The 27,308-nt window shown below is 42.4% G+C and overlaps 6 protein-coding genes across 12 annotated transcripts; 3 read left to right on the top strand and 3 right to left on the bottom strand.

Annotated features, from left to right (window-relative positions):
- Positions 1-416: 416 nt before the first annotated feature.
- LOC135948537 (polynucleotide 5'-hydroxyl-kinase NOL9) lies at positions 417-4,661 on the top strand. The gene is made up of 10 exons (XM_065497854.1): positions 417-525; positions 659-792; positions 854-1,043; positions 1,105-1,579; positions 2,049-2,286; positions 2,343-2,479; positions 2,869-3,061; positions 3,586-3,687; positions 3,751-3,956; positions 4,333-4,661. Exons 2-10 carry the CDS (start codon positions 674-676, stop codon positions 4,578-4,580), a joined length of 1,908 nt encoding a protein of 635 aa, XP_065353926.1. The 5' UTR covers positions 417-525; positions 659-673; the 3' UTR covers positions 4,581-4,661.
- A 3,358-nt stretch (positions 4,662-8,019) lies between these two features.
- LOC135934690 (lectin-like) lies at positions 8,020-8,569 on the top strand. The gene is made up of 2 exons (XM_065476612.1): positions 8,020-8,204; positions 8,292-8,569. The coding sequence occupies exons 1-2, from the start codon at positions 8,087-8,089 to the stop codon at positions 8,561-8,563; spliced, it is 390 nt and encodes a 129-aa protein (XP_065332684.1). The 5' UTR covers positions 8,020-8,086; the 3' UTR covers positions 8,564-8,569.
- A 447-nt stretch (positions 8,570-9,016) lies between these two features.
- Positions 9,017-19,338, bottom strand: Dp1 (satellite-binding protein 1 Dp1). 3 transcript variants are annotated; one of them, XM_065476609.1, is made up of 15 exons: positions 19,199-19,338; positions 19,048-19,124; positions 18,166-18,468; positions 17,620-18,047; positions 17,049-17,189; positions 16,352-16,535; positions 15,298-15,621; positions 14,628-15,238; positions 13,454-13,759; positions 13,210-13,344; positions 12,337-12,697; positions 11,898-12,268; positions 11,403-11,600; positions 11,069-11,287; positions 9,017-10,914 (listed from the first exon to the last, which is right to left on the bottom strand). In XM_065476609.1, exons 3-15 carry the CDS (start codon positions 18,410-18,412, stop codon positions 10,669-10,671), a joined length of 3,771 nt encoding a protein of 1,256 aa, XP_065332681.1. In that variant the 5' UTR covers positions 18,413-18,468; positions 19,048-19,124; positions 19,199-19,338; the 3' UTR covers positions 9,017-10,668. The 3 variants fall into 3 exon arrangements, with proteins under 3 accessions (XP_065332681.1, XP_065332683.1, XP_065332682.1); XM_065476611.1 differs by having other exon boundaries at positions 14,664-15,238; XM_065476610.1 differs by having other exon boundaries at positions 19,195-19,219.
- Positions 19,339-19,719: 381 nt separating this feature from the next.
- Positions 19,720-21,381, bottom strand: LOC135947113 (succinate dehydrogenase [ubiquinone] iron-sulfur subunit, mitochondrial-like). The gene is made up of 7 exons (XM_065495701.1): positions 21,230-21,381; positions 20,795-20,925; positions 20,597-20,740; positions 20,344-20,539; positions 20,183-20,284; positions 20,005-20,127; positions 19,720-19,944 (listed from the first exon to the last, which is right to left on the bottom strand). Exons 1-7 carry the CDS (start codon positions 21,278-21,280, stop codon positions 19,840-19,842), a joined length of 852 nt encoding a protein of 283 aa, XP_065351773.1. The 5' UTR covers positions 21,281-21,381; the 3' UTR covers positions 19,720-19,839.
- A 178-nt stretch (positions 21,382-21,559) lies between these two features.
- Positions 21,560-22,628, top strand: LOC135947121 (MICOS complex subunit Mic10-like). 4 transcript variants are annotated; one of them, XM_065495742.1, is made up of 4 exons: positions 21,560-21,719; positions 21,916-21,963; positions 22,159-22,262; positions 22,331-22,628. In XM_065495742.1, exons 1-4 carry the CDS (start codon positions 21,635-21,637, stop codon positions 22,337-22,339), a joined length of 246 nt encoding a protein of 81 aa, XP_065351814.1. In that variant the 5' UTR covers positions 21,560-21,634; the 3' UTR covers positions 22,340-22,628. The 4 variants fall into 4 exon arrangements, with proteins under 4 accessions (XP_065351814.1, XP_065351796.1, XP_065351804.1 ...); XM_065495724.1 differs by having other exon boundaries at positions 22,159-22,272; positions 22,335-22,628; XM_065495732.1 differs by having other exon boundaries at positions 22,159-22,272; positions 22,319-22,628.
- Positions 22,629-22,630: 2 nt separating this feature from the next.
- l(3)80Fg (dnaJ homolog subfamily C member 16 l(3)80Fg) lies at positions 22,631-27,172 on the bottom strand. 2 transcript variants are annotated; one of them, XM_065495621.1, is made up of 11 exons: positions 26,734-27,172; positions 26,463-26,668; positions 26,119-26,399; positions 25,879-26,059; positions 25,411-25,823; positions 25,090-25,292; positions 24,861-25,033; positions 24,271-24,498; positions 24,002-24,224; positions 23,815-23,946; positions 22,631-23,732 (listed from the first exon to the last, which is right to left on the bottom strand). In XM_065495621.1, the coding sequence occupies exons 1-11, from the start codon at positions 26,953-26,955 to the stop codon at positions 23,595-23,597; spliced, it is 2,400 nt and encodes a 799-aa protein (XP_065351693.1). In that variant the 5' UTR covers positions 26,956-27,172; the 3' UTR covers positions 22,631-23,594. The 2 variants fall into 2 exon arrangements, with proteins under 2 accessions (XP_065351693.1, XP_065351702.1); XM_065495630.1 differs by having other exon boundaries at positions 24,002-24,212; positions 26,734-27,170.
- Positions 27,173-27,308: the final 136 nt, after the last annotated feature.

The raw sequence follows: 27,308 nt of genomic DNA, 5'->3' as shown, positions 1-27,308 counted from the left end.
GATTCTTCAGAAAAAATAGGAAATTAATGTGGTATATTATTTGAGCCTTTAATGTGTGTTAAAATTGATTTCAATTTGGAGAGAAATGTGCAAGAAATATAAGCTTCTACTTAAAAAGCTAGCAAAATTAATAAAAAGAAAACTATAACAATTTTTTAACGGTAGATTAAATTTTACTAATTTTTCAACTAAATATAAGTTAAAATTCATTAAGCTACAAGTTTTGGAATTAGAAGGGCTTAATTACTTGAGCACTTAGGCGGCTTTCACAAGGAAAAAATGATTATAAAATGTTGTGAGGGGCGAGCAGTGCACTCTTGCATGCTCCCAGGTTACGCCCCCTTCTTCAGCTGTTTCGTCGCCGAAGATTTCGAATCAAACACGGCACAGTGGCATGCGCATACAACATACAACTGAACTGCACACACGTGGGTAATGTTTACGAATTGCTGAGGTTTGAAAGCTCACCTCTGAAGTCCCAAAATTTGTATTTTTCACTGCAGGTGAGCAGGCAGATGCCCTCAGGTCAGTTCATGACGTGTCTCTCTGTAGCTTTTGAACTCTCCGAGCTCAGGATATTCCAACAAACTAGTTTAATGCAGGTGGCAAACCTTTATTAGGCTAGTTTGACGTCTAATGTTTCAATATTGATTATCAGGTGAGCATTAATAAGATGAATAAAACGACAAACGGAAGCAATCCGACTCGACAGATGAGGAGTCGAGGAAACAAAGTCGTCCTTCCCAAGGGTGCATCTCCACAACAAATAGGAAAACGAGGAAAACTAATGAGGTAATTTAAAATCAGCATCATTTCGTTTACAATGTGTTGGTATTAATTCAAAATCCTGCAGTGGCGTCAAGCACAAAAGACAGCATTCGCCTGGAAATGGATTTGTCGTGACTGAACTAGATCACGAGGTGCCTGCGAAAATAAAAAAGAAACTCCCCCCATCAAAACAGAAGAATAAAGAAGATTCAAAGACAAATCCTGAGATTCTCAAAGACCCGAACTCCTCGGATTCGAGCCAATCTGAAGAAGAAGTAAAATAACCATCGCGTTGTTTCCCTTGGTCTCCTCTACTCCAATAATTTTCAATTTCAGCCTCAAGCGTCCAGCGAAACCGTCGAGTTCCGTCAGATCGAGGCGAAGGTGTTTGAAGTGCGTGTGTCCAGGAGGCAACAGCTCAACCTTCACGGCCGGGTGCAGGCCACCCTTCTGCAGGGCGAGGCGTCGGTGCTGGGCTGGCCGCTGGCGCCGGACACGCCCGTCTCCGTCTTCTCCTCGCGAGGCTTGTCGCTGGTCGGCTTCGAGGTGCAGCCTGGCACCGTTTTGCGGCTGCAAAAGTTCGACTCGCACCTCGACGACTGTCTGCGCAGGCTGTGCACCAGCGTCGGCCTGTTTGGCGCCTCCAAGGACCGGTCAGGCGGCCACAAGCCGGCCGCGTCGGCCCGTATTCTTGCTGAGAGGAGTCTCGACTGCAGGTTTCTCTCCGAGCAGTCGAGCGAGAAGGTCATTACGATCGACAAAACCTGGCGAACATTGGTTAAGAGGCTCAAGTTTGACGCCAAGCTGCCTAGTATGTATTTGGCTTATTTTAAATTGAATGATTTTATGAAATAATTAAATATTTGAACGGCTCGTAAGGATATTCTTCAGGGTTGCATTTGCTTACCACTCAATTTTTACCAATTTCTTGCGCAAGAAATTAATTTATTCCATTTTTCCCCTGTGAAAATCTAAAATTTGGGGTCGGAGTGGTCAAAATTTCCTTTACTGTGCAGATTTTTTCTTTTAAATTGCTATTTGCTGACTCAATTTCTCTAAAAAAATTTCAAGTTGAGGTCATGAGCTAATAATTAGAAAATTCCTTGTCAGCTCTGCGCGGATTTACTCAGGATTGTTGAAATATAGAGTAAAAAAAATAATTAAATCCACAAAGAGCTTAGCAAAATGCCCCTTTTTCCTTTTTCTATTTTTAATTTTGATTTTCTATGGGAATAAATTATTTATTACTCTGCATTAAATAATTATGTTATATTTTTCAGGGTTCCAGGGTTGTTTCAAGGTAATAATGGCGGGCGGCAAGGACGTTGGGAAGTCGACCTTTCTGCGAATACTGGCAAACACACTGCTCAGCGAGCAGCCGGAGGAAGAGCGCGGCGTGTTCGTCCTGGACTGCGACCCTGGCCAGTCGGAGTTCACTCCTCCAGGTTGCGTGTCGCTGGTCAAGGTCACAGAGCCGCTGCTGGGCCCGTCCTTCGCCAATCAGAAACGGCCTGTCAGGTCTGTGTTTGAGTTTGTAATTTCCTGATTTTTTTCACTCATTAAATCGGCTGCAGGAGTTATTTCCTGGGCCAAGTGGACGTGAAGCGCTGCCTTACAGAGTACAACAGGGCCGTCCAGAGGTTGATGTCCGCCTACGCTGAGCTTGGCCAAGGCAAACCTCTGCTCGTCAATACAATGGGATTCAATTCAGGTACGATTTTTTAAGTTTTTCAATTAATGCATTTGGTTACCAACCGGTTTTTAATTTTTAACAATTTCTTGCTCAAGAAATGAATTTTTCCCATTTTCACCTGTGAAAATCTAAAATTTGTGGTTGGAGGGGGTCAAAATTTCCTCTACTGTGCAGATTTTTTCTTTTATATTGCTATTTTCTGCCTCAATCTCTCTTAAAATTTATCTCTAACAATTTTTCAAGTCGAGTTCATGAGCTAATAATTAGAAAATTACTGAAAACTGACTGAGGTGCCAGCCAGAAACTGGTTAAAATTGAACAAAATAAATGCTTTTTACTACAGCACAGAATTTGTAGTTTAAAAATGCAATTTTTTGCAATGGAAGCTTACTTTTTATTCCCTCCAGACATCGGCGTGGACATCATGGTCAACATTGTGCGGCTGTGCATGGAAGATTGTCTCACCACGGTCGTCAACATCCAGAGCAGCTCGGCGGATAGGAATTACCCTGAAGGAACCTTCCATCTCGGCAATAACTGCAGAGTCCTCGACCTTCCCTCGCTCTCAGGAAAAACTTCCGTTTCTGACTCCCACCAGAGGTATATTTTTATTTCTGGCTACATAATTTGGTTGATGAATGTCCATTAATGCACAAGTTTACCTCTGAAAATCTTAAAAATAAAAATAAATAATTTTCCTGAGATGATTTTTGAATAAATAAAAAAATCAAAGGTTCTCCAACGGCCAGTTGTAATTTTTAGACGAATTTTGTGATAGAAATAGTTAATTTGAGAAATATCTACTCTATAGGAAAAAACTGGAAATTTAATCAGCCTTTTGAATGTAGTCAATTCTTGACGTTACTTTCAGCTGGTGAATTTTAATGAGGCCAAACACAAACCCCTTTAAAAAATCTGCAATTTTTGATAAAATAAAAATTAACAAGAATAAAAAATACTGGTTTTTATCTTCTCACAATTAAATTTTCATAAACTTTCTCACCCCAGAAGCAATTAAAATTGGATTTTGGGGCATTTTAGATAAGAGTTAAATGAAAAAATTGGTTAAAATAAAAAAAATCATCATTCCACTTTAAGAAATTTAAATATTGTATTTTTTTCAGAGGAATGCCGCCTAGCACATTGAGAGAAGTTTCCCTCCTTTCCTACCTGAGTCCACTGATGAGAGCTCCAAACTTCTCTATTCTGCAAACAGCTCCTTATGTGTAAGAAATAAGAAATCGATTCTGAAGCTCAGACAGATTTTAAAATAAAAATTTGCGCCACAGCATCCGGCTCGGACATCTGGTCTTGGGAGTTTCTCACGAGTACGTCCACCCAAATCTGATCTTCAAGGCGCTGCTTGGCAGCTTGGTTGCCCTTTGCCGAATTAATAAGAACGACCCGCACATTTTGAACCCAAAAGGCGGCAACCTGCTCTTTTCACCAAAGGTCGTCGCAAAACCAGTGCCAACGCTGCCTTGCTTTGGATATGGTAACTTTGCTTAATTTTAGGTCTATTTATAAATCAATCAGGCTCAGTTTTTACCAATTTCTTGCGCAAGAAATGAATATATTTCAAAATTCCCCAGTTAAAATCTAAAATTTGCGGTTGGAGTGGTCAAAATTTCCTCTACCGTACATATTTTTTCTTTTAAATTGCCATTTTCTGCCTCAATTTCTCCAAAAGTTTCTCTCTAACAATTTTTCAAGTCGAGTTCATGAGCTAATAATTAGAAAATTATTGAAATCTGAGGTGCAAGATAAACGCCTGCAAGAAACTGTAGTTAAAATTAAAAAAATGCTGGTTTTTGGCACCCCTTGGCTGCTTAAAATGTTTTAAAGTAGTGAATAAATTTTAAAATTATCAGGTATCGTGTGCGGCATTGACCTTGCAGCGGGTCAACTGTATCTGCAGACGCCGGAAGCGGACGACCAGCTGAGAGATGTCAATTGTTTGTTGATGGGCGCGGTGCAACTGCCGCAGGTGGTCCGGACGACCGGAGTGCAAGGCAGTGTTCCTTACGTCTGCCAGGAGTCGGGCCTCACCACCAGTGCACCAGTCAAGCTTGGCTTCAGGCCGATCGCCTCGTTGTTCGACAAAAGAGCTGCGTCGTGAAGCGTGACCGAACTTTGTGTGCACAACAATTGATATTTTCGAGGCAATGAACGTGATTTAAACCTCTGTTTGTTTTGAGAAAAAGAACCAGTAAAATTTCTTTAAAGACCGTCTTTGACAAAGTTTCTGAGCTCACCAATCGATTCTTGAGGGTCGAATTAGGTTAAGTGGATGTTTTTTCCAACTTAAAAGTGCAGTGTGACGTGCGAACTATTTTTCCCGCCAAAACAATATGAATGCGAGAAGTGCGCATGCGTCATAGCTGGCTGAATCTAACAAAGAAGCCATTTATCTCTGCAAGTGCGCAAACCAGCTCTGACGCATGCGCAGTTCTCGCATTCATATTGTTTTGGCGGGAAAAAAGTTCGCACGTCGCGCTGGGCTTTTTGGCGGGAAAAATATCAATTATACCTAATTCGACCCTCAAGAATCGATTGGTGTGCTCAGAAACTTCGTAAAAACGGTCTATAAACGGCTGAGATCCATCTGAAAATATCTGTTTAAATCACTAGAAAGAATTTCCACGAAACAGTGATTTTTTGAATTTACTTTTGAAGTTACAAAGAGAAAATCATCTTCCCTGCTTTTCCTTATCAATCGCAGCTCATTAATTCTGCGGATAGTAAATAATAAAAAATGTATAAATTAAACACGCTTTTAAAATCAATCTTTTACCCAATATCACGTAGAGAAGTTGATTTCCAAATTTTATAGTGAGTCAACTTGCGTCAATGAAAGCGAACAATGCGTTTTGAACTAAGAGCAAATTAAGCGCCTCCTACTTTTCGTAAGCTAAAGCCAGCGGGCCATTAACCTCTGGCGCTTTTACCCTGAGCGAGCAGGCGCACTACCCTAGCCACCGCTAGCGAGAAGGGTGCGCGCGAGTCCGAGTCGTCATTCATTCACGTTCCTCGTCTCGAACGGTCAGCAGTCGTCGCCGGTTTCGCCTATTCCATTCAGGAGAGTAAGTTGCATTTTTTTATACTCTTTTCTTTGATAAACTTGCACGCGTAAATAAGAGAGGTTATCCATGAGTTTTTGGCTTCTTATTGTTACAAAAAATGCATGCGTTTTGGTTTTCTTTTGGGGAAATTTTTACAGCAAGTTAAACTAAATTTTATTAATGAGAATAAACGTAAAATATGTAAATTATCATCATCCTGCTTTAAATATAGTGATGGGCAATTTTATTTAAATTTTTTATTAACTTGCGCTCGCCTTCTTTGAACCTGAGCGCTAATAGCGGTATAATTTAGATGATGCAATCAAGCATCAACATAAAAGAGATCAATTTGAGCCGCACATAAGACGTGTTTTTTTTCAAAGGTTAAAGAGGAATGATACTGGAAAAGCCTGGAAAATGCTTGTTGCCAATGCATAAACTCGTCCTTTAGGATTCAGTCAAAGCCTAAATAGATTTAAGAAGCTCTGTAATTTTTTGAGAAAATTGGCTGGAAAGTTAGCGTGCTTTTCAAATGGTAATAGCTGTCTCCTTACTTGAAATCCGATTTAATTTCAAAACCAAGAGTTTCCCCAATAAGTGGCATACACCGTTGGACAGATCTCGACGAGAGGAATCAGAATATGCCAAGAAAATATGTTCGAGCACTCGAAATTTTGGAGAAAATTGGCAAAATTTGAATTTTTCTTGTAGGAAGGTCCTTTTTTATTATTGCAAATTGTTGAAAAATTGTTTATCGGTCAATTGTTTAAGGCATCCAACAATTTAAATAATTTTCAATTGTTGCCCAGTATCATTCCACTTTAATTTGTTGTAGTTTTGTTCTTGATATATTTAAATTACAGAGATTCGAGACCGCTACAATTCAGGACTGAAGTACATTATTAATTTAGTTAAGTTTATAATAAATTTTCACAATGAGTAAAAAATCCCTTGAGTAAGAGGATCATATTTAAATTTAATTATCACAAAAGCCGTTTGAATGGTAAAAATAATTCACAATTTATTAAACACTAAACTCTATAATTCATCCATTTTTACAAATTTTACATACATTTGATGCTAAATTAATTCATATTCTGATGAGAGCTAAAACTTTGAACTTTGTTAATTATATTTTTTAAACAAATTCAAACAAATTTCTCCCAAAAATATGTACACGCGCCACACACAAATTAATGCTTGAATTTATGTTAAAATATCCTAAACGGTGTGAACAAAAAAAACGGGTAAAGTGCTATCAGGTAGCAAAAGGTTAACGGAAAATTCCACTGCCAATAAAGGGTCCTTTGTATGTAGTTGACTGCAGGTTGCAACCTGATCTCACGGTTGCATCATATAACCAAAATTCCAGCCGAAACAATTAAGACTCTCAATAAAGTTCTTGGTACAGCAGGGTGCAATAAATTAAGAGAGGTGCTGAGACAGGAATTTTTCAGGAGAAATCCATTAAAGCACCAACAAAAGAAAATTCGTAATTCTGTGCGTTGGCTTTTAGTAGAACAAATTGATTTTGACGTAACTTCTTAAAATATAGCCAGGCTTTTTATTCTTATGCAACATTTTAATTGCATATATAATGAAATAATTTATATAAATTTCCAAGAAATGACAAAAAAGTCTTTGGTAATTTTTTGAGATGATGGATGTGCTGGGCGCAGAGACCGCGGAGACTTGAATGACCGCAAATCTCTATTTATCGGAAATATGTACAAGAATTTCCCTTCCAGAATTTTTATTTTTGCATTGAAAGTATGGCAATATTTTCACCCTGAAAAAAGTTTTTTGTTCCCTCCCTAATTTATTTGTGACAAATAATTTTGAATGAGCTTTTTGTCATTTTTCAGAGCTGTTCATCCGAGGAAGATGCATAAGTCGTGGTTCATCCTTGCCGCTTTTCTCGCAGCAGCTACTGCTTGCGGTTGTAAAGAGCGTCGCCACGGAGGAGAGGTTAATAATAACAACGAAAATGTCATTTCCGCTCAACTTTTAATTGTTGCGTTGCTCATTAGTATTTTTCTCTGTCTGTTTCTTCTATTTGAGATTTTAAAACCCCTTTGTGTCAAAAACAAATGATATTTAAAGTTTGAATAAAAAGCCGCGACCACTCGAGGTTGTGTTCATTATTGAAAATAAATTAAACCGGGCTTCTTTAAATTTTTCGTTTTAATTCTCGACCAGTTTCGATCAATTAAAATCAAATCTTAAATTACAAAATATTTTATATTAAATAATTGTAAATTTTTAACTTCAACAAAAACGAATAATATCTCTCATATTCCTCTTATTTTTTTCAGGCCAAATGCGTTAAAGTCGGTAAGTTCAGCCATTTTTTTTTTGGTAAGTTGAACTATATAATTCAATCGCTTTTGCGCTTTTCTTTGTTTCAGATTTACCATTGAAGCGTTTCAGAGAGGACAAGAACTACTACTTTTCGACAGAAAAGGCAAGTTTATTTATAAATTAGACTCGTTTATTAATTGTTTCCCCTAAGCTGAAATGGAAGAATTTTTTGGATTCTAATCGAAAATATTTTTATTCTCAGATGACCTGGGCTAAAGCAAAGGAGTTCTGCGAGACGTACGGCATGCACCTGGCCTCCCCGAAGACCATTGAAGAGATCAAAGGCGTGCGCTCGTTAGCACTGCGTATGGGAACGAAATGTAAGAAAAATAATTTTTTTCCTCAAATTTAGTACTTGAACAATTTCAGTCTTGAAAATGAGCAACTTTCTTGTTTTGTGATTTTAGACTACTACTGGTGGGTGTCGCCGTCGAATGTCGGGCAATCATCGCCCGGTGACTTCAGGTGGCACGACATGACCAAGCTTCCCATCGACAGTCCGTTGTGGTCCAACTCTCAGCCCAACGATTATTTTGGCACCGCAGAAAGTACGTGCGGCTACTTCCACAGTGATGCAGATCTACAACCTTTCCTGGAAAGATTGCTCGACGGCCCTTGCACTAAATCTAATAACTTTGTGTGCGAAGTGCCTGCCAAATGCCTATACTTGAATATTTGACCCTCAATTTTTAAGAATCTCTCAATCAAATAAATACGAGCTTTGTGAAAATAAATTACATGTTGTAATTTGACAATAAATTTGGGCGGTTCCACAATGTAAACGAGCGTGTTACTTAATTTTACTTTCGTTTCTTCCATTAGCAAAGGTATTAATGGAATTATAATTTTAAATTATTAAACTGTATGCCAACGGATTTTTTTCTCATCGCGGATGTCATCATCCATAGTTACATAATTATCCTGTAATTACAACCAAATTTACTCATTAAGACGGACGATTTGTCGTGTAAGAGCCAGTTCTCCATTAACAAAAAATAATCAGTGGTGGTTATTACCCTGAAACGACTTCCAGGCAAATTGCAGTATTGCGTGTTGGACAATTTGAAGCGTCAGCATTCCTTGGAAATTAATTTTTAAGGTGGGGTTTATTTTGTGAACAAAAAGGACCGAGTTTAACATTTGTCAGTTTTATTTGATTTGCCACCTTTATATTCTTACATTGTAATATGCGTAGATTTAGTTTTTGTCTCATAATATATCAATCAACAGTACACAATAATGCGCGTGTAAGACACCAGGCAAATTCAAACAAGTTCGTCTTTTGTATGCCGTACGTAAATTCCTGATTTTCAACTTCTTCATTATGCCCGATTGATAGCACCAGAGTGGGTTTACTTATCGAGTTCTTTCTTCCTCAAAGGACGTTAGCTGGTAATTAAATTCTTGTATCATTCATTCATTCAATCAATTTGTTTTTGTCGTCAGGTTTCAGCAGCAGTTTTACTTGATCAAAGATAATAATAATCATAGATGTAGCCAACAGGAAAAACAATGCGCGCATGCTTTCCGCCGCGGTTTTTTGTTTGTTTGTTTTGTTGTTTGCAGAGAAACACAGAAATCACTCTCCCCTATATAAAAATTTAAGTAAAACAATATTAAAACATTTACTACAGTATTTAAATCGCTGTGTTAATTAAAAAAAGAAAGAAAGTAGCAGTAGGACATTTTTTGTTTTTACACCTTTGCAGGTAATTTAATCTTTTTTTTAAAAACGTCAGTCTATTTTGTTTTCCACGTGTAATAATTTCTTTCCGTTCCGCTTTCCAAAGATTGCCCTTGATTATGGCGCGACGATAATCGAATAATTGCATTGAAATAGACAAAAATACATGATATAACACCACCACCCGCGCGCGCGCGACTCGGCGCGAGCAAATTAATCCGTGTACGCGTGTGTGTGTGAAAAGAACCGAACAATAATTACAATTTCTCGGGCATAATAATAATAATTAATCATCGATTGGTCGTGCGTGCGTGCACGTGCATGCGTCTTCTTTCTTTCGTAACTTCCCTCCCCCTCTCTCGTTTTATCACTGGTTGTTACACATTTAATTAGTGTTATGTAGTAATTCTAAATTCATCACTCGAATGGCTCTTCCCATAAAATGCGCTACAGACGAAAAACAAGCAAACATCAACTTAATAATCTTGTAAAAAAGGGAATAACAAATGATCTGCAGCACGACTGCGTGTGTGTGTCTGTGTGTTTGTGACCCAAATAATGTGTATATAAGAAACGAGTTACACCGATCGAATAGGCGCGCGCGTGACTTTTCGAACAGCATTACAGGAAGACTCGTGTCAACGTCCAAACATTATCCGTCAATCAAAGTCCAGAAAGGCAGGCCTGGGTCGGTTTGCTTTGCAGCGAGCCAGTGAGGAAGGAATAATCAACTGCTTCGCTCGCGTGGTCTCAGGGCTTTAGTCGCTTACATCATCATCACTAAACAAGTACGTTAAAATGTTTGCGAGTGCTGTACAAAAATTATAACGCAAGTATGTATTAAAACTACGGAGGATAAAATAGCTGAAATAAACCGATATTTTTTCTCTCAATATCTCTCTCTCTCTCCACCCGTTTCAACAGAACCAAAAATCGTTGGAAACCGCGCGTTTGTTTGTTTCTTTGTCGTACCGAATTTTTCTTATCAATATTTTAATCTTTGCATGTGTGTGTGTGTGTTGTTTGAAGAGTCTCGCAGCGTGGTTATTGAGCTAGATGAGCTTGAACGCGGTGGCTAAAGGCTAAGCAGAGAGTGGGGTCTAGCGGCGGGGGCCCCAGGGGCCGCTGGTGCTGGGCGCCGCCGGCGCCGCAGTACCAGAGTTGTCGCCACCGAACGACGGGAAGTCCTCGATGCTCGACGTGTTGGGCGTCGACTGCTCCCACGGCGCGCCCTTCACCACGAACCCTGTCTCCCCGGGGTTAGCCCCAGCGCCGCCCTCCTTGTCCGAGCGCGTCGACGGCCGCGTGTACTGCTCCAGTTCCAGCTGCTCGTTCACATCCTGCATCTGCAATCAGTCCGACGTCGCGCTTTAGTTTTAAGTTTCCTCTGATTAAAATCGTCTCTGAAAAGGATTTTCGTTGTGAATGGAGAAGAGACAGTTGTTTCTCAAAAGACTTGTGATTCCGTTCCGTGTGAGTGTCCTGAAATAAAATGCTTACGTATTCCTCGGCCTGGTTCAGGAGGGACTCCTTGGCCTCTGCCACGTTCTCTTCAGCACCAATGATGGAGACGAGGCTCGGGTCGGGGTCGGTACTGCGCGGGAACTTGATATCTACATTGTACAGCTCCATAACTTTGTGAATGGCCCGTCCGCGCTGGCCGATCAGCCGAGCGTGCACCCTGTGGTCGATCGACACTTGCTCCTTGACCATCTTGTTCTGCAACAACGTGAAAACCATTCCCGTGATTAAAACGACAGTTAATTTTAGCTTGGATTACATTCAGAAGCCAAATGAATTGAAAAATCTGGCAATTTACGGTTCAAAAACGTACCAGTTCGTTCACAATCCTCATGATATCTTCCTTAGCAGCTTCCGTGTTTTTCTCATAGCCGGTGATGGTGATGATATGCTCCTCTGGGTCCCCCTTCTTCGGGAAGTTGATCTGGACGTCGTGGTCCTGCCGGATCTTGGTGATGACAGCGCCGCGCTTGCCAATGATCTTAGGGTGGAAGTCTGGGTCGACCTCAAGCTGAAACAAGCCGTGGGTTTTATTGATTTAGAAGTTAAATACGATTGGCTCGGTTTATCAAGCATTTATTTAGAGTTGGATCAGACTAGCCAAGCATCACTTCGGCTGCAAACTGTTGTGAGAACAAAAGACTTGCGCTCTTAACCATTTGCAGCTGAGTCAGCCTCGTCATCGAATCATCATGTCAATTAATAAAATTATACCATCGATTTAAAGAGAAAAGATAGTGTTAACAGATATTGCAGGGAAATTCCCTACCATTCCTCTTTAAAGTAAATATCGCGAGGGTGGCCTCACCTTGAGCTCGAAGGAGCGCAACTGGCGGTCGGCGCGGTCCTCCTCGAGCTGCTTGCAGCGCTCCTCGACGGCCTCCTTGGCGCTGGCGGCGGCGCTGGGTGCGCCCGTGATCTTAATCACGTCCAGCTTCTGGTCAGCGGGGGACAGCACAATGTGCACGTCGTACTTCTCCATCATCTCGCGGACGTCGCGACCCTTCTGCCCGATGATCGAGCGGTGGTACTCGTAGGGCACGTTGACCTCAATGGTCACAGGCACGAGGTCGAGCAGCGCCTGCTTCGCCTTGGCGCAGTTCTCCTGTTTGCCCGTGATGCGGATCGTGTCGCACGGTCTGTTCGCGCCGTCGCCGTTCACGTGCTCCTCCTGCTCGCCTGCGAACCACAGATGCAAAGATTGTTCATTTCCTTCACTTTCGGGACAAAAAAAAATAAAGACTCACCGTTGTTGAAATTCTCGCGCTCTGGGAACTTGATCTGCACGTCAAACTCTTGGGTGATGCCTTGCACCTTGAAGCCCTTGGCGCCCATCACGGTGCGGTGGTGCTTCTGTGGAATGATGCATTCGATCGCGATCATCGACTCGAGGTCGTGCACGATCTCCTTGATGCGCTGCTTGGCGCCCTCGACGCAGTCCTTCGAGCCCTTGAGCACCACTTTGTCAGAGGTGATGCCGGCGCGCGGGAACGAGATCATCACGCCGCCGTACTGGTCCGCGATCTGGTGCAGCACCTCGCCTCTCCGCGCCACGAAGTGCCGGTGGTGCTTCGGGTCCACGCACATGTCGCTTTCCACGATGTTGTCCTGCAACACGCGCATTCCATTTTAGCAATTCGCCAGATTTAAGAAAATCAAATTAGTTTCAGCCAGAGTAATTGAAATTGCTTTGATTGCGGAAATCTAGGGGCAACTCAATTTCTTTCAGGCGATATTAATCAGATATGCCAAAGCATCACTCAGTTTCTCAACTTTCTAGAGGGATCAAAAAACTTGCTCCTTCCAGTTGAAGAGAAACGAGTCAGCCTCGTCATCGTGTCATCATGTGAATTCATTTGCTTACCACCTGGTTTTTACTACTCAATTATTACCAATTTCTTGCTTAAGAATTGAATTTATTCCTTATTTCCCCAGTGAAAATTTAAAATTTGCGTTTGGAGTGCTCAAAATTTCCTCTACTGTGCAGATTTTTTATTTAAATTGCCATTGAAAACAGGTGCAAACGTTGCCTGCAGGAAACTGGTAAAAATTGAAAAAAACTTTACCAATTTTTTTAAATGCGGGTTTTTAACATCCCTGATTTGTATAACATTACTTACAATCTCTTTTATGGTAGCCTCCAGTTCAGCCTTTGCTTTCTCAACGGAATCTTTCTTGCCAACGATGGTTATGACCTCTTTGTCCTCGTCCTTGTCCGTGGGGAAGATAATGCGAGCACCAGTCGAGTCTCGGATCTGCCAAATAAATTTAATAAGTATATTTTCATATTCATGGAACTCCTAGGATTGATCCCATCTCCCAGTCATAATTTAATAATACAACAATTCTCATAAAAATCATCACCTTCTTGATGTTGACGCCGTTGCGGCCAATGAGGAATTTGTGGTGCTGCGCTTTGGCGCGCACCTCAGCCGTGAAGCCCGAGAGTTGGCGCTCGGTCACCAGCTCGAGCAGCTGCTGCTTCGCTTTCTCGACATCGTCCTTAGGCCCGCGGATGGTCACCTTATCGCTGTTGCTGTCGGTCGGAGGGAACTTGATGGTCACGCCACCGCACTCGTCCATGATGGCGTGGATGAGCTTGCCACCGGCACCGATCAGGGAGTTGTAGTGCTTTGGCGGGATGGTGATGTCCTCGCTCACAATGTTAGCCTACCAAAGCAAAATGGCAGATTAGTGAAATAGAAAAATTAAATTACCTTTGAGCCCAGGCCGATTGGTTAGTTAAAAACAAAAATGTGACAACAATATTTTTATTTTTAGAGCCTATTGGCTAAGAGCTCACCAGGTCCCAAATAACACCGCTGATGAGTGGATAAAATGGCAGTAGAGGAGCTTGGGCCAAATGTGGCCACCTTTTTTTATTACCTCCCAGCACTAGGGTTTTATTTGAAACGCCAGATTTTTACGCGACACCCGCAGTGTCCAAATATGCCGGCTTTTTAGAAATAATTTTGGCCAGCCAATTTTAAGCTGGCAAAATCTAAGGAATTCACAAAATAAATATTTCAAGAAAATTTCCACCTTAAATTTTAAAATTGTAAGACTTCAATGATGAAAATTATAAATTTAACATCAAAATTATAATCTTATCAGTGTTTCAGTCGTAAAAAAAAGCTATTAAATTCAGCAATAAATTCCAAACCAATTTAAAAAAAGAGGCCAAGCCAAAAATTGCCAGGTTTTAACCGTTTTTAACCACCCTGGTTAAATTTGGCTGGTCAAAATCGCAAAACAATGTTAATTTTGGAAAATTACAATGAGAGTTGAAATTTTCGGTATTTAGGTGAAACCAGTGGCTTCATCACTGATTTCGTGAAATCCGAATTTTTGATCTTCCACAAGAATGCATTTGTGTTCCAGAAAAATGTGCAAAATTGCAGAAAAACCAGCAACGCAGTGTTAATCCAGAAAAATGCAGGTTTTAGCGTGTGCGAGACAATGTAGCTACCACTCTAATTAGACCATGATAAAACCCATGAAAACTCTCAGTCACTGACAGAAAATAAAAAAAATCGACCTGTTCGAATGGGAAGCTGAGAGACGCGGCGGTTACCATGTCATTCTGAATCTTCTGGATCTTGTCTCGGGCCTCTTCGACGCTCTCCTTCTTGCCAGTGATGGTGATGACGTCGCTCTTCTCGCCCTCGCCTGGCAGGTCGATTCGGGCCTGCGTCTCGTCGCGAATCTTGCGGATGTTTGCGCCGCCCTTGCCGATGATGTACTTGTGGAACTGTTTGTAGATGGGCACCTCCAGCACGTGGCTGCTCTCGCCAAGCTCCTTGACCAGCTTCTGCATGTGCCGGTAGCACTTGTCCACGTCCTCCTTGGCGCCCCTGATCTTGACCACGTCGCGCTTGTCGCCCGGCCCCGGGATCGTGATCTGCACCTGGTTGAACTTCTCACGCACCTCGCGGATCCTCTCACCCTTGGAGCCGATCAGGCTCTTGTAGAACCGCCTGTCGATGATGATGTCGCGTTCCTTCTCGTTCTCCAACTTGTGCACCATCTCCTCCAGCTCCCTCTTGGCATTGGCCACGCCCTCCTTGTTTCCTTCAATGCGGATGATGTTCTTTCCGTCATTGTCGGAGATGTTGATGATCACATTTGTTTCCTCCTTGATGCGGTTGACTGCCGGGAAAATAAATCGGTTAAAAATCAAAATTGTAAATTCGCGGCGCAAAACTTACTGTTCACTCCCGCCTTGCCAATGATGTGCTTGTAGAATTTGGGGTCGACCACGATTTCCTCAAACGTCAGCGTTCCAATCAAGTTCCTCACCAGATCCTCGAGCGACTTTTGTGCAGTCTCGACCTCCTCGGGCGGCCCTTCGATCCTGATCTTGCCCTCCTTGTCCGTGATGTCGGTGAACTCAACGTGAACCTTTGGCAAGTCCTGGGTGATCTGCTTGATGTTGGCGCCCTTGCGGCCGATGATGTACTTGTGGATCCAGGCTGGAGCGCTCACGGTCGTCGTGCGCACAGAGTTGGCCTTCAGGTACACCATGCTCAGAGCTGCAATTAAACCGAAAAATAATTACTAACAGTGTTTCTACTGAACAGCTGCCTTAGATTAAAATCTGTGGCCACAAACACCACGTTAAAAATATTTTTGCTAGCTGTTATTGTCGATAAAAATATTTTGTGAAAATATTTACGCCAGAATTATCACAATAAATAATATGTTGTTCAATACCTTTTCAACAACATAAGGTTATTATCATAATTCTTGAATGTTAGATTTCAATAATATTATTTTAAATTTGGGATGAAGGGTAGTGATATTTTTAATTTAAGAATACGAGAATATTAAATGATAACCGATAGTATTGAAATTTTACCGGTTACGCCCTCTTCCTTAAGCAAAGGAAATTAATTGCTTCTGGGGTGATAAAAATAATGAAAATTTAATTGTGAGAAGATAAGAAATAGTACTTTCAAGAGTTGACAGTTATTTTATATTTTTTTAAAAATCGCAAATTTTTGAAAGGGGTCTGAGTTTGGCCACATTAAAATTCACCAGTTGATAGCAGCGTTAAAAACTGCCTATAATCGGAAAGCTGATTAAATTTCCAGTTTGTTTCATACTGAGCAAATTTTTCTTGAATAAACTATTTTCGCACAAAGTGGGGGAAAATAAAAATACCCAAAATTAAGTTAATTTATTTGAGAATCATCTCACAAAAATTATTTTTTCATTTTAATAAGACTGAATCTACACAGGGTGCATGAAAATGGTTCTCACCTTGTCCGAGTTTGTCTTGAGGGCCCCTGAGGGTGATGGTGTCATTAGGCGTGTCGCTTGGCGGCATTTCCACGCTCACGCCCGTCTCCTGCAGGATTTCGGCGATCGAGCTTCCCTTGGGTCCAATGACGTATTTGTGCTGAGACTTAATAACTTCCACGGAAACAGTTGCGCATTTCTTTGCCTGCAACACACAGATAAGGCTCAATAATTATTACAGCACAGAATGAATGATGCTTCATTTCCGCTTGCTGGGGTTTTGGCGTTTTTAATCAGATATGCCAAAGCATCATTTCGTTTCTCGACTTCCTAGAGGGATCAAAAAACTTGCTCCTTCCAGTCGGGAGAGAAACGAGTCAGCCTCGTCATCGTGTCATCATGTGAATGCAGGGTTGCTTACCAATTTCTTGCGCAAGACGTGAAAGAAATTAATTTTTCCCCTCGGAAAATCTTACATTTGCGGTCAGAGTGGCCAAAATTTCCCCTACTGTGCAGATTTATTATTTTAAAATGCCATTTTCTGTCTCAATTTCTCCAAAAAATTAGTTCCGAGCTAATAATTAGAAAATTATTTTAAACTAAGGTGCAAACCTGGCCTGCAAGAAACTGGTAAAAATTGAAAATAATGTTTTTTAACGCTGCTCTGCATTTTTTTTTGCAGGTCAGACTGAACTTTTGCAATTTATGTAAAACTGACCATTTCATTGAAGACGCTGAGGATTCTCTGCTTAGAGAGCATAACGCCTTCCTTCTCGCCGGCGATGGTGATTTCGTCCTTTTGAACAGACAGAGGCGGAATGTTGATGCGGACGCCAGTCTCGCTCATCAGGGCATTGACCTGCAGTTCACAAGCAGAATCAATTTAGTTCAAGAGTCAAATTTTTCATGCATTTAGCGTTGCGTGTGTCGTGAATTGTGATTTCAGAACGATTAATTAAATATATTGTTGTTCTGCAGCACTCATTAATTTAAAATTTCATGGAAATTTTTTAAATCCAGTTTGTTTGTGTGGAACAAAGCTTGAAAACACATCACGTCGGAATTATTTGCTATCAGCAGCAAAAGCAAAATCAATTAATCAAAAGACCTCGAGAAGCCAACAAATAGCAGGCTATTTTTAAAGATAAAATGCTTGCTAGACACGAAAACATTGTAATTTGAATGGAGAGAACTTCCAAAAGGGAACAGCCCAATTACACAATCAAAATGTTGTCAAGCATTAATTCATTTCAAAGTTACCAGTTATTTGAATGAAAAATTATAACAACCTTTTCGTTGTGCGCCCCAGCGATGAAGGGGTGGTAGATCTTGGGCACCTCGAGGCGCTCGTAGGCCTGCTTGGACTGCTCGTCCGAGGTGACGCGGATCTCGTGCACGGCCTTCTCGATGCCCTCCTTGGTGCCGGTGATGACGATCTTGTCGGATGAGTCGGCCGTCGGCGGGATTGAGATCTTGGTGGCCGTGTTCTTCTCCAGCTCCTTCAGCTTGTTGCCGCCTTTGCCGAGGATGAAGCGGTGGTACTCCTTCGGGATCGAGATGGTCGTGCTCGCCTGCGTCTGGAAGTGCGTCAGGATCTTCCTGCGGGCGTCCAGCACGGCGGTCTGCTTGCCGGTCACCAGGAACGTCAGCGACTGGTCCTTGGACTGGGAAATCTCGATGTGCGCCCCTGTCTCTCCCATGATGTCTTGGCAGATTCCTGCACGCCATTTTAAAAATTAAAAGAATGCTAGGAATTACGAAAGAGCGTCTGACAAAACATTGTTAGTGTGTGTGTGTCTCTTTTCGAAACGATTTTCTGAACTAAATTCACGCACCCTTGGAGTCGCCTTCGCCAAAGCGTTCGCTCATGTCCATTTTGCGCTCTTCGTACGGCACCCTGAAGACCTGGGTGACCACGGAGGAGCCGACGCGCATCTTGTTGTTGGTCGTGCTCCACTGGCCCATCTGGCTGGACGTGGTCTGCGGGCCGGGCGCCGACTCAGGCAACGCCGGGAACACCTCATCGTAGCTGTAGGTCGGGGCTGCCGTTGAGGGCTCGTAAGCTGCTTCTCCTTCCATCATTGCTTGCTGCACTTCTTAGGGAAAGTCCTTGTTCGCGCCAAGTCGTTACAGTAACACTACCAAAGAGGATGAGTTATTAATTATTAAAAACGTCTGAATAGTGAGAAAGTATGTAGCAAAGTCGAGGAAAATATTCAAAACGGACGCGACTGGAGGAAGGCAGGAGTCGGAATGTCGCACACGTGTACCGACTGAACGTGCCTTTCTTTCCACTCAGGAATTTCAAAATCGACTGGCATGACGAAACAAAAGCCAAACCTTAGTTACGTAAGGTTTCCTTTCATGATTGGAAAAATAGGCAAAGCGGTGGGTCGGAAAAGGTCCCACCGTATGGAGGACGCGTGTGTGTATTATGCATGCATGCCGAAATGTGTGACACGTCGCCAAAGATTTGAAGGCCGCAATTAATTCTTTCCGTCTGGAAATCGCGACGGCGACGGAGGGAGCGCCGCCGGGGCAGGGCCCACGTTCCGGCGAACGTGGGCCCGTGCCCGATCGGCGGGCCGTGGGCCGCGCAACGACCTCGACTCGGGCCCAGTCTCGTCCGAGTCGACGTGTCATCATCATCATCATACGTATTGACGTGCGTGCACGAGTCGCGGACAAAAGCAGCTCGGCCGGCGGATTCTACTCACTTTACTGTATCCAGAGAGTCCGTCCTTGGTCTTCTTTAAACAAGCATTCCCTGTTCCTTTGTCGAATGCGTGTCTTCCTGAAAATCGCAATGCACCAGGTGAATTCCGACTTCGAAATCGAGAACTCGAGTCGCCAGACGCACGTACTTACCGACAGCACACAGCAAAATGAGCGTTTCCGCTTTCCGGTGCGCACTGCGCAGCTATCCCTCCCTGCAGCCGGTCGCTCGCGAGAACTTGAATATTTTCGGTGGTTTTGTTTTTGAAATTGCTCTTGTTATCTCTTAAACTGTTTTCGGTATTAATTCAAATCGTGAAAAATATTTTCGTCTTGCGTCAAACAATCGATTTTGTAGATGCCAGCGGACAAATTGAACGATCTATTTTCTCACGCGCATTCTCCTTCTCTTTATTAAAAATAAGCGCGGAAATATGAAATCACTAAATTTTATCAACAACTAACTATATTTTCATAATTTTAAACACTGTAATTTAATTAAGTCAAGAATGGCGGCTGCTAACGACTTTTGTTGAAAAATTCTTTGATGAATAATAATCGAAACTTAACGTTCTTCCAATAAAATGTTTTTATGAAGAACTCATTGAATTCTCCTTTTAGATTCAAGCATTCTGACCCAGATGATTTTAATATAGTTAATAACACCAATATAATATTACTCAGCAATTGTGTTTATGTTTTATAATTAACGACAGTAGTTGTTTCTCCTTCGCACCATAATTAAAATCTTTACAACAGTTTTAATATCTACAACACGGGTAAGATTTGGTGAATTACTGTCGTTGCAACGCAGTCGTGTCCAAGCCGGGGGTACCCTTCTTGCTGATTCCGGCCAAGAGCTTCTTGATCTCCGCGATCGCCTTGCCAGGGTTCAGTCCCTGAATGTGAGAAAATTAACATATATTAAAGCGGAGGTTGGATTCATTTAATAGACAAACCTTCGGGCAAGTTCTCGTGCAGTTCATGATGGTGTGACACCTGTACACGGAGAAGGGGTCCTTGAGCCGGTCGAGGCGCTCGGCAGTCACCTCATCTCTCGAGTCAATGATCCACCGGTAGGCCTGCAAAACGCCTCTTTCGTCAGGTACAAGTTGTTGGCGTCGAATGGGAAATTACCTGCATGAGCACAGCAGGGCCGAGATACTTGTTTCCATTCCACCAGTACGAAGGGCACGATGTGCTGCAGCAAGCGCACAGAATGCACTCATACAGTCCATCCTGGTGGACAAAATTTAATTTAAAAAAACTGAATTTCAAGTCAAATCACAATCTCGGACCAGTTTCTGCCGGTCCTCCACGCTCTGCAGGTACTGCTGGCTGCCCTTTCGAGATTCGTCCTTGCGCTGCAGCCAGGGCTGAATGGACCTGTACTGCTCGTAGAAGTTGTTCATGTCAGGCACCAGGTCCTTGACCACGTACATGTGCGGCAGAGGGTACACCTTGGCGGGCTTGGACAGGTTGTCGTCGATTTTGCTGCGGGAAAAAATTGAGGAATTCTTCGAACGCCCTAGTTAAACGGGAATGACATACGTGATGCAGGCGAGGGTGTTGACTCCGCCGATGTTCATCGAGCAAGAGCCGCAAATGCCCTCACGACACGACCTGCGGAAGGTCAGGGTGGGATCGACCTCGTTTTTTATTTTAATCAGGGCGTCCAAGACCATTGGACCACACCTGCAACACACTCTGTTAAAATTCTGCCGGTGAGAATTTAGCGAATTATTTTACTTGTTGAGGTCCACGGCGTACTCTTGCATGGAAGGCTTTTCGTTCGGCTTGTCCGGGTTCCATCGATAGATTTGGAACTTTTTTGTACGGGCGGCAGAACTCGCAGCGGCCGAAACGTGAATTCCTCGAGCCTGAAAAAATTTATGGTTGGTGAAGGTGTGTCAAAATTATCTGTTATGTAACACGTAATGGTGCGCAGTTTTCTATTCCAATATTTAGGATTATAAAATTCAAGCAATTTTAATAATTACACCATCATTTATAGCATGAAATAATTCAACGACGTAGAAGAAAAAAGACCTTTAATGGAAGCCCTTAAAAATTTGATTGATAGTAAAAGATTGAATTTTTTAACCCTACCATTTATGTTATATACATAATTAACATCAAGATTCAAGCGTTAGAACTTGTAAGGTTATTAAACATTTGCCAAACCTGAAGAGCTAATCCACGGCAAGCTTTTTGCAGCAGCATTTCGCTAGCCATCGCGAAAATCGTCAAATCTGAGACCACAAAACCAACTCTGCCAGCTGTGAGCTGTGATTCCGGGGGCCTGCCTAGTGTATTTTGCTATTTAAAATATTTTTCCAGACCTCAAACGAACGCCATGTTTGTATACTAGTTGTAACAGATTTCAAAGATTAATCCTGTAAATAAAAATGGCGTTCTTTCTAGTCTTGGCTGCTTGTTTGCAGTTCGCTGCGCTCGTGGACATCTGGTGAGTATTCAACAAACCATCAACAATCACAACAAAGAACCTGCAGAGAGAGCAACAATCGCATAACCGCCCTTTTTTGAACAAGAAACAAACGAAATTCGCAGTTTTTGTCTTTCTAAAAGATGGCACCTGTCACCATGCCGACCCCAGAGCTGGATTTCGGAAAAAGCGCCGAAAACTGCGTTACTGACGGCCTGATCAAATTCGGTGAGCGATAATTTCACGCTACGTGCTCCTGTGCTCAAAATTTAAATGCTTAATTCGTCGAAAAATCGGAAATCGCGAAGTTTTCATTGTTGTTCCTGAAGCTCCTTCGCAATCTGTCTACCCGGCTGACATTTATGCAAAATATTCTTCTGATTTTGAAGTGTTTGCTTTACTAATTTGATATTCCTGATTGCAGGAGGAGGCCTCGCACTTGGTTCTGTCTTTTCACTCCTATTTTTCAAGCGTAAGTACAGGCAGTGTCATTTATAACAATAACACATATATTATCATCATAGAATATCTTTTTAAAACATAACAGTCTAATGAGACTATCTATGTGTAGCATAAAAAACTAGTTCACAATAAGGAATTTATTAGTATGTATCCCTAGTCCACTAGCTGCCCCGTGAATGAATATTAATTCATTATTAATTAATAGGACGACGCTGGCCAATCATTCTCGGCGGAGGTTTCGGAATCGGAATAGCCTGGGCCAACTGCTCCAAGGATTTCAACAGATTAACAGCATCCAGTAGACCGAAGGTCCAGTAACGTGTGTGCTCTAAATTCGCCCTGACGGAGAGTGATAATTTAACCAGTGATTTTTGCAGGCAGTCTAGAGAATGAGTGGCGAGAGGCTCGGCTTCAGCTTGACAGACTTTCCCACCTGCGGAGCGAAGCCTAGAATAAATTTGCTATATTAACAAGTTATTCGATCCATAGTAATTGTTTCAAATGCGCGCATTAATTTTCAACAGCTCCTTGTCTCAGCAGCAGCAGCAGTTTCGATTGACAACCATGATTTTAAACTGGGTTTAGATTATTTAATTTTAGGCACACATCTTCTGCAAGTGTAAAAATCATTATTGTTCCTGTTGATTAATGTGTTAATTAAAAACGTAAAACACGCATTTGGATTTTATCTTGTTTATTGTGTATGATTCCAGGAATATTAGAAAAACATTCATCGTCGCCTTTTTGGCAAGTAAAATGTCAGGTTTATCATATATAATTCTCTTAGCTAGTTATTTTTTTAGAGGCTAATCAGTGAGGTTTGATTCTTAGTTTTTAACTGAAACCTTCTTCGTCAATCTGTGCATTTAAGTTTAAGAGATAGAGAGAGCAAGTTTACGGAAAAGCCATAACGAGTAACTTAAATTGTGAGGAATCCGATGCCTGGTTTGCTTCTCATTTTCTCAATTAAATGACATAACAAGGAAAGAAATTGGCACACGTTCAAAGCGATTAACGCGTCTTAAGAGTTGATAAGCAATTCATCTGACTAGAAAGAAGTGTGAGCATCAGGGCGGTCATTGGCGATGTATTTAAGACTAACTTGATCGGTTAGCGGAGATCCTCGTTTTTTAAACATCATTTTCCAACAACAACAACAACTCAAGTCACGTAAAATCACAACATCATTTCAGTGTCCAGCGGGGATCAAGACATGAATTTTAATCACAATATTTTAACTCGTCAAGTTTGCAAAGGCAATTATCATGATAACGATTTGTAAGGGAAAAAATAGTAATAACAATGGCACAATGAAACTTAAGCTTCAAGAATGACAGAGGATATGAACAGTAAAAAAATCGGACCTCAATCTCTGCATTCCGAGTTTTGAATCGTCCACTCCTCTGACCCTGAGGTGGGAAATAAAAAATGCAAAAAACCAGCTCCGTCGCCTGCCTTGATTTACACGCTACTGCGGTGCGCTTTTTGAGGGAACGCAAGTACGTTTTTCCTATGACACATGTTAGTATACCTGTGTTGACTATTTACTTCTTGGATGCCAAATCGGCCCAACAGTCTTGAAATCATAACTGTAATGAAAAATCGACAGCGATGGAACGTCCCCTGCTCCTCGTCTGATTCTTAGTTGGGAAAATCCGGCCAGTAATTGATGTAGTAGCGATATGTGCTGCCTTCGAAGAGACGGTCAAGCCAATTCGCTAGGCCATCCAGTAAATTTTCCTTGAATACCACGTTGCTGTATCTGTCGCTGTTCACTCCCTGGAGAACATATGGTTTTGTAAAATAAATATCCCAAATCCTAGGGGTGCTAGGGGAAACTGTTAATTGAATGCGCACTCACATTTTTCACTGGGGGTCCTTGCTCCAAATCAGAGTTTTCTGTGTCTTCAGACTCCGAGGTTTCAAAGCCCATGAACGCCCCGTTTGTTCCAGCTTCGTAGTTGCTGATTCGTTTGGTCATTTTAGCCATGCGCTGGTGAAAATCGAATTATTAGAGATGAAACATTTAAGGCTGCTGAAGTACCCACCTTTGATCCTTTGCCCTTCATGCTCTCAGGGTGCTTGGCGTGGTACATGCAGAAGTACTTGCGGTGTCCGTTCAGCGAAATGACGGTTCCAATGCAGTTTTTCGGGTTGATGTTCAGGTCTCGCGGCTCAGGCAAGCTCAGCATCAGCAGCCGCTTGTACCACTCGAGGCCCTTCTCAAGGTTCAGGTAGCCAAACATGAGCGTCTTGTTCCTGCCAGACAGACTGGTCACTTTTCCATCGAATCAAGATGGCTTAGACTCAAACACACTTTCTGTACGGCCAAACGGTTTTGTGGAACTTGATCAGCAGCTCCTTGCGCGACTCTTGGTCCACCAGCAGCACGATGGTTCTGCAGCCAGGCTTCAGGAGGCGCACCATGCCGTTGTAGGTCTCTGGCCGCAGCTCGTGAAGCTTCAGTTGCTGCTGCGTGTTGTTTAACTTGCCGCCGGACATGCCGTTCGAGCTGCTCTTTGCGATTTTTTCCTCCTCAAGACGTCTGTTCAGCGTAAAGAAAAGTCCATGATTAAATTTACAAGAACAAGGTCCGTCGCACGCAGTTTTCTTGGTACTAACCAAATTCTTAGTGGGATAAATTGAAAAAAATGCAACCATTTTTTTTAAATGCAGTGCAGTGGTAATTTTTGGGGAAATTGAAGCAGATGAAATTGGCAATTTAAAAGAAATAAAATCTGCACAGTAGAGGAAATTTTGACAACTCCAACTGCAAATTTTAGATTTTCACAGGGGAAAGGAATAAATTCATTTCTTCCATTTCTCGAGCAAAAATTGAGCGGTAAAAACCGTTCATAACCAGTAGTGACAAAGGAATTTGATGGGAAAATTAGAACAAAAGCTTACACAAGGTAGGCCATGAAGTAGCCGGCGACAACAATGAACAGAACAGTGCCGACGACAGAGAGCGCGGGCAGCAGTTGCTCCTTAGTCACGTTGTCCCTCAAATACTCAGAAGCCACAAAGATTTTGTTCAGAATGCGTCCGACCATTCCCTGCGCATGCTCATCAATAAGCTCCTGCAAATAGACAAATCTCTTAATTCTGCAATTTTAAAAGGGTTCAAGAGAGCAACCTGCACTATGGCCTCGTAGCTGAGCGCGTCGGCAGACTGCAAGAGGCGCTGGATGGTCGTGCTGAGCCGCTCTCTTGTCGCGTTCCATTGCGGTTGTTCAGAGTTGCCCCAGTCCTCAGGCAGCCAGTCGTACTTGATGCGTTTTGAGTCGCACCGCCAGATGATGACAACGTGAAGAGTCGGCTCAGGAGGACTGTTTTGGCCTGGAATTAAAAAATTGAGAATCTGTAATTTTAATTATAGCCTGGTACATTTCGTTAATGGCGCTCAAATTAAACCATGGGGAGTAATAAATAAATGAGACAATAGGGAAAATCGTACCAGATGTCAACGCGCTGATGAAGTCAGTTTGTCTCTCCTTGAAGATGTACATGAATCGAACTCTCTCGGTGCTGTAGGAAGTTTCCTGGGCAAACTGGCGAAGGACTTGTCGAGGCTCATCGTGGTAAGGAGTATTTTGCGAGACCAAAATGACGCACAGCCTTTTGCGCGGCCGCGCTGAGTCAGGCGGGCACAACGCATCAAACATTGCCTGAGACGAGAGTCTGGGCAATAAGAGGTATTTGTTGTTGCTGATGATGTCGTGCATGGTTTTGACCGGAATGTCTGGCATGCTCAGACTGGCCACAGGTCGCTCGGTGTTCTCGTTGAACAGCAGCAAGGTGTCTTTATCCAGCGGCACCTTGAATCGCTGGACCACCTCCTTGGCATGCAACGACTTGACTTGGACGAATCTGCGGAATTTGATAAATAGAGCCACTGCAGTTCATTTTAGAACAACATCCATACCCAAAGGCCACTCTGTCTCTGTAGTAATAAGCCATCAGAATGTAACGGAGCCGCACAGAATCATGATTTTCGCAGATGAGAATCCTCACCCGATTGTCGGTCCACGAGTTGAGGAACATTTCAATGTTCTCATCATTGACCGGCTGCACCAGCTTGTACGGGAACTTGCTCCTCACGAATTCTAAATTAAAAAATTATTTTCAGTGGCTTGAAATTAAATCTGTAAAACATTTATATTACCAACTACTTTCTGGACGCTGAAGAGCGACTCCTTGTAGTGCATGGCCTTGCCGTCCATCAGGAGAACCATCAGAGGCAACGAGCTGACCCCGACCTTTTTCACCAGCAGAGGTTCGTTCTCAGAATGGACGGTGGCGACGCCAACCCCGATAGGCTCCAGTTCTTCCATGATTCTTCTCCAGATCGGTTCCATTTGCAAACACGCGAAGCACCAGTCGGAATAAAACAAGATCAAGTACGGCGTGCGGTAGCTTTTGGGGACCAAGTGGTTCTCGTACGCTCTGCAAAATTCGATTAGATTATGTTGAGCACCTCTTACGCTACAAAATAAAAATAGAACATACTTGGTTGTGACACTGAGTTTGTGGAAGATGGTTATGTCTCTGTCTTGATAATGAAAGCGGAAGGAGCTACCCTGGAAACCGAAGAGGTCGTCCAAAGGATCGAACCTCCTGTACTGGCTGTAATCAGGCTTGTTGGTAAAGGCTGGGGCGTCTTCAGTTATACCGAAACTGTCAAACTTTTTCCTTCTTTCTGGGTCCATCAGGAGCTAATCAAAGCAAACCGTCATTCCCTGAATTAAAAAACAAATTGATTATTTTAATTATTTCTAACCTCGTAAGCTTCCGTGATTTCCACGAATTTATTTTCAGCCTCAGGGTTGCTGTTCTTGTCCGGGTGCCATTCCTTCGCCAAATGCTTGAAAGCTTTTCTAATTTCCTGGCTGGCAGCAGACCTCTTGACGCCCAGAATCTCGTACGGGTCCTTCCGGAGTCCGAGGGCGAGACCCAAGGCCAGCAAGGAGCAGGTCAAAAAGAACCAATTCTTCCACTTCATGTTGACAACAACGGGTTTCGCTCTGAAGAACTCCGCGCGGGCGACTAGACAGCGGGGCTAATATTTGCCATTTTTGTCCAAAATAGCGGCCGGAAAAAAAACTGTGAAGGCAAAATTGTCAAAAAAACGTCGGACCTCCGTCCTGTCAATGAAAACAAGAATTTTTTGTTGTTCTTGCGGCGAACGGAAGTACGTCACTCTGCGCAGACATGTTATTTTATGCGCCAACTTTTGAATAATACAATTTTATAGATTTTTCACAACTCTAACTCGAAATTTTCCCATCGCATCGAAATAAAAATTTGAAATTTAAACACGATAAAATAAATAAAATCCTGCTGACCCAGACCAAT

This window comes from Cloeon dipterum, chromosome 1 (genome assembly GCF_949628265.1).
Source record: "Cloeon dipterum chromosome 1, ieCloDipt1.1, whole genome shotgun sequence".
Classification (NCBI taxonomy): Eukaryota; Metazoa; Arthropoda; class Insecta; order Ephemeroptera; family Baetidae; genus Cloeon; species Cloeon dipterum.
This window is presented reverse-complemented; position numbering and strand designations above follow the sequence as displayed.

Excerpts from the sequence above, each read along its gene's own strand:
- LOC135948537 (XM_065497854.1), top strand. The coding sequence starts at position 674 with ATGAATAAAACGACAAACGGAAGCAATCCGACTCGACAGATGAGGAGT. Across the intron at positions 1,044-1,104 it reads CGAGCCAATCTGAAGAAGAA|CCTCAAGCGTCCAGCGAAAC; the intron begins GTAAAATAACCA and ends TTTCAATTTCAG. Across the intron at positions 3,062-3,585 it reads GTTTCTGACTCCCACCAGAG|AGGAATGCCGCCTAGCACAT; the intron begins GTATATTTTTAT and ends TATTTTTTTCAG.
- LOC135934690 (XM_065476612.1), top strand. The coding sequence starts at position 8,087 with ATGACCTGGGCTAAAGCAAAGGAGTTCTGCGAGACGTACGGCATGCAC. Across the intron at positions 8,205-8,291 it reads ACTGCGTATGGGAACGAAAT|ACTACTACTGGTGGGTGTCG; the intron begins GTAAGAAAAATA and ends TTGTGATTTTAG.
- Dp1 (XM_065476609.1), bottom strand. The coding sequence starts at position 18,412 with ATGATGGAAGGAGAAGCAGCTTACGAGCCCTCAACGGCAGCCCCGACC. Across the intron at positions 13,345-13,453 it reads ACGGCGTCAACATCAAGAAG|ATCCGAGACTCGACTGGTGC; the intron begins GTGATGATTTTT and ends TTTATTTGGCAG. Across the intron at positions 12,269-12,336 it reads GCGCGAGAATTTCAACAACG|GCGAGCAGGAGGAGCACGTG; the intron begins GTGAGTCTTTAT and ends TGTGGTTCGCAG.
- LOC135947113 (XM_065495701.1), bottom strand. The coding sequence starts at position 21,280 with ATGGCTAGCGAAATGCTGCTGCAAAAAGCTTGCCGTGGATTAGCTCTT. Across the intron at positions 20,540-20,596 it reads AACACCCTCGCCTGCATCAC|CAAAATCGACGACAACCTGT; the intron begins GTATGTCATTCC and ends TTTTTCCCGCAG. Across the intron at positions 20,285-20,343 it reads TGGAGGACCGGCAGAAACTG|GATGGACTGTATGAGTGCAT; the intron begins GTCCGAGATTGT and ends TTTGTCCACCAG.
- LOC135947121 (XM_065495742.1), top strand. The coding sequence starts at position 21,635 with ATGGCACCTGTCACCATGCCGACCCCAGAGCTGGATTTCGGAAAAAGC. Across the intron at positions 21,720-21,915 it reads TGACGGCCTGATCAAATTCG|GAGGAGGCCTCGCACTTGGT; the intron begins GTGAGCGATAAT and ends TCCTGATTGCAG. Across the intron at positions 21,964-22,158 it reads TTCACTCCTATTTTTCAAGC|GACGACGCTGGCCAATCATT; the intron begins GTAAGTACAGGC and ends ATTAATTAATAG.